Source organism: Apium graveolens, chromosome 10 (assembly GCF_009905375.1).
Source record: "Apium graveolens cultivar Ventura chromosome 10, ASM990537v1, whole genome shotgun sequence".
Taxonomy (NCBI): Eukaryota; Viridiplantae; Streptophyta; class Magnoliopsida; order Apiales; family Apiaceae; genus Apium; species Apium graveolens.
Genome location: NC_133656.1, coordinates 130,608,121 through 130,612,590, shown reverse-complemented (window position 1 = coordinate 130,612,590; position 4,470 = coordinate 130,608,121). Strand labels below are relative to the sequence as shown.

At 35.8% G+C, this 4,470-nt stretch overlaps 1 protein-coding gene across 1 annotated transcript; it reads left to right on the top strand.

Annotated features, from left to right (window-relative positions):
- The first annotated feature begins 270 nt into the window (after positions 1-270).
- LOC141692584 (cellulose synthase-like protein G2) lies at positions 271-4,068 on the top strand. The gene is made up of 8 exons (XM_074497475.1): positions 271-1,003; positions 1,512-1,616; positions 2,002-2,127; positions 2,223-2,435; positions 2,544-2,643; positions 2,758-2,927; positions 3,023-3,373; positions 3,468-4,068. The coding sequence occupies exons 1-8, from the start codon at positions 413-415 to the stop codon at positions 3,942-3,944; spliced, it is 2,133 nt and encodes a 710-aa protein (XP_074353576.1). The 5' UTR covers positions 271-412; the 3' UTR covers positions 3,945-4,068.
- The last annotated feature ends 402 nt before the right edge of the window (positions 4,069-4,470 follow it).

Genomic DNA, 4,470 nt, shown 5'->3' with positions numbered 1-4,470 from the left:
TTCCGAATTTATTTTTTTGTAAATTATTAATTATTTTAAAATAAGTGGTTGAACCACAAACTGATCCGCAATAACCGCAAATTCGCAACCGCAATTGACGCGGTTAACCGCAACTGCAGGATGACAATTTTCTAAAACCGCTCTTCGCAGTTTGGTTCGACTTTTACCCCAAACCCGATCCGATCTGAACCGCGTACACCCCTAATTCATATACTATGAAGCAAGTATGTTTTAAAAATCCGAAACCCGAAATCAGATTCAATCTGATCAATTCAAAAACCAGATCCGGAAAAAACCCGGTCTGAAGATCCCCACTTTCATAAACCGTAGAGCTAAGCTTTACAAATATTTCAACCCCGTTATAATCTCCTATGTTACAAGTTCCAACACAACCACCAGCAAAATAAAAAAAATGTCTTCCACCGCCTCACTCCTCCACAAAACCACCGTCCACCGCCGGCTAGCTGCCGGAAATAGAGCTCACATTTTCTTCCACTTCCTCCTCATCCTCTCCATTTTCTACTACCGTTTCTCCTCTTATATTGATAACTTTTCAACCCTTGCATGGACTTGCATGATAATGGCCGAAGTCATACTAGCCCTAGCATGGTTCTTTTCTCAATCTTTCCGGTGGCGCCCACTTACCCGTAATGTCTTCCCTGAAAATCTTTCCGGTGATATGGACTTTCCGGGTTTAGATGTTTTTGTGTGCACGGCTGATCCAATTAAAGAACCAACTTTAGATGTAATGAACACGGTCATTTCGGCCATGTCTTTGGATTATCCGCCTGAGAAACTTGCTGTTTATCTCTCCGATGATGGCGGCGCCGCCATGACTTTGCATGGGATGAGAGAAGCTGCGGTATTTGCACGGTGGTGGGTCCCATTTTGTAAGAAATATGATGTGAAGACCCGGGCTCCTGGGGCTTATTTTTCAGGGTTGAGCGGTGGTGATGAATGTGTTCATGGTGGTGAGTTTGAAGATGAAGTGAAGGAAATTAAGGTAAGTTTTTTTTGCCTACCAGTCTATTCTTACCTACCACTACCAGTCTATTCGTTGTTTATTCGGTATATGATTAATTTGATAAGATAATGTGAGATTGTGGTTGGTGTATACAGTTGAAAAAATCTGCTCTAAGTGTAGTTGACAATATATAATGTGATTCTGACAGTGGACTACTATTTTTCGTATAGTGTGATGAGACTTAAAATTTACAAAAGCACAATTAGATTTTATTTATAAGATTTAATAAGAGTATTAAACTTTAACGTAAGTCATCATACCTAACATACCCGATCTATCTAATTATATCTAGAAATTCATTAGAAATATATTTGGTTCTTATTTATGAAGAAAATTTCTGTTTTTTGATTGTCTACAACTAACAACTCTTTACGGATAGGCTCAGATATCTAATTAGAAATACTCATTAATTTCTATACTGGAACTGGAGTAGTATGTATATCAGTATTATTTTAAACACATATGGTGATATGCATGTGCCGTGCAGTCGAAGTACGAGATTTTCAAGAAAAGTGTCGATAGCGCCAGAGATGGTACTCATGTTGACGATATCAATAGTATTTCCGGCAACGGCCGGGCACCCGTAGTTCAGGTATTGAACTATTTTTTTTGTGCTATTTTTTGTTCAAAATTTTGACTCTTCTTGTAACGTTTATCAATTACACTTTGGAGTACAATTCAATTAGGAATTTTCCTAAATTTTAAAATTTTGAGAAAAATATTAACGTTGTAGTATGTACAATAAGAAGCATTTTCCCAATTATAGGCATTACTTATTTGTCATTTCTTGTAAACACAGAACATACTTTAGGTTCAAGACAAGATAATAGTACACAAACAGGGACAGTAAGATTTAAGTTGCAGCTTGTAAAAAATTGTAACATTAATATATGTATCAACCTATCTGTTTTTCTTGTTTTGTCTTTTGAAAACTGTGTTCTTATGTACATCAAATGTTGCAATGCATTTTGTTAAAGGTGATTAATGATAATAGAGGCAGCACTGATGGAAACGATATTAAGATACCACTTCTTGTCTACGTCTCTCGTGAAAGAAGGCCATCTTATCCTCATCGTTTCAAGGCGGGAGCTCTCAATGCCCTTGTATGTTCTGCATTACAAATTTACAATGTGCATGCACATAAATGTTTAGTACATGATGTTCTATCTTAATTAACTTTCAAACATAATCTTTCCAGCTTCGAGTATCTGGAATTTTAAGCAACGGCCCTTATATTATGGTATTAGACTGCGATATGTTTTGCAATGATCCAGCCTCAGCTAAGCAAGCAATGTGCTTACACCTTGATCCAAAAATGTCTTCTGAATTATCTTTCGTGCAATTCCCTCAAATGTTCTACAATGTCACCAAGAATGACATCTACGATGGCCAAACCAGATCTGCCTTCAAGGTTCATATCCTTAATTCGAGTCAAAAAAATTAATTAAAAATAAATAAATAAAATTAGATGAAAAAAACAGAAGCACATTCTAATACTTTGAATTATATACAATTTTAGACCAAGTGGCAAGGTATGGATGGATTAATGGGACCGGTTCTGACTGGCAGCGGCTATTATTTGAAGAAAAAGGCATTGTACGGAAGCCCTGATCAAGAAGGTGCCTTGTAATAATATATTTTGAGTGCTTGATTGTTTTGTTGTTTTTGTTTGTCTATGTGCATATGCAACAGGGTACGTAGTGCGGCTAAAAAGATTAACTAATTATATATAGATGCTCATCTTCATCAACCCGATGCTTCAAGTTTTGGTCATTCGAACTTGTTCATTGCCTCAATTAGTGGTGCTACGGATAAGATAGATGCCTCGACAGAAGAGCTGCTACGTGAGGCACATCTATTGGCAAGTTGCAGCTTTGAGAAAGGAACAAAATGGGGTTCTGAGGTCAGTAAAAAAGGCAAATTTACTAAAATTTACCATTACTATCTTATTTTGCATTTGGTCAACAATTTGATTTATCCGTTATAATAACCTAACAGATAGGCTATTCATATGAATGCTTGTTAGAGAGCACTTTCACCGGGTATTTTCTTCAATGCAAAGGATGGACATCAATGTATTTGTACCCAGAAAAGCCAGCTTTTCTGGGCTGTGCTGCAATTGATATGAAAGATGGTTTGATTCAACTAAGGAAATGGAATGGCAGTCTTTTAGAACTTGGTTTCTCAAAATTTAGTCCTCTCTCGTATGCAATCTCATCAAGAATGACCTTTCTCCATAGTATGTGTTATGCATACTTCTCCTTCCAGCCTCTCTTGGCCTTTTCATTCCTGATATACGGCCTTGTTCCTCAGTTTTGCTTTGCCAAAGGCATCCCGGTTTTTCCAAAGGTAAGTAAATATTTAAATTATATAACAAAGTATAATTCTCTTGATTACTAAACGTCATAGCTAGTTTCATTCTGATGGTGATTGTGTTGTGTAGGCAAATGAGACATGGTTCAAAGTGTTTTTAGCTCTATGGATATCTTCACATTTGCAGCACATGTACGAGGTTTTTACAAGTGGTGGCACATTAAGAACATGGTGGAATGAACAAAGAATTTGGGTAATAAAAGTAGTGTCTGGAAGCTTATTCGGATGCATTGACTGTTTAATGAAGATGTTAGGCATTTCGACAACGGTGTTTAGATTGACAAACAAAGCAATTGCAAAAGAGAAAGTTGAGAATTATGAGAAGGGAAAATTTGATTTTGAAGGTGCTCAGGTGTTCATGGTTCCTATGGTTGCATTGGTCATTTGGAACTTGGTTTGTTTTATAGGTGGTATTTGGAGTATTATAGGAAAGGGAAATGTTAGTGACATGTTTGGACAACTTCTACTATCAACTTTTCTTCTAGTTGTTAGTTACCCTGTTATTGAAGGGATTGTTACCAGAAAAAGCAGGGGAAAGAGTGAGTGAAACAAAACTGGAGATCTTCGACTCCCTCCGTAACAAGTTTAGTTATATGTAAATTTTGTGTTACATATAACATATATTTATGTAGACTTCTGGTACTAATAAATTCTTTCTTCAATTAGTTGAATTGCAGTCTATAGTTTATATACATAACAAGATTTATGTATCGAAGAATTTGATTGCACAAATTTCTGCGTTACCTATATATTTTTATTTTGGGGAGGAGCTGAATTCCTAACCAAAAAAGAACTAACTAAAAATATTTAAAAATATTTAAGTGTACTCAAATTTTTGGATGCAAAGCGTAGAATTATCACAAAATTCTTCAATAAGGGAAAATCACCGAAACCGGAAACAAAACTCCTAAAGCACACAAATAATTACCCCACATTTCAATGAGTACACCTATTAACCGTAAAATGAAGTATTACCCAATTTTTTTTTAAAAACAGACATGACCCTTATAAAATATATTCTCCAAGGGAGTTATTTAATTGATCGAACAAATCAACAAATGCCTTTAATTGTT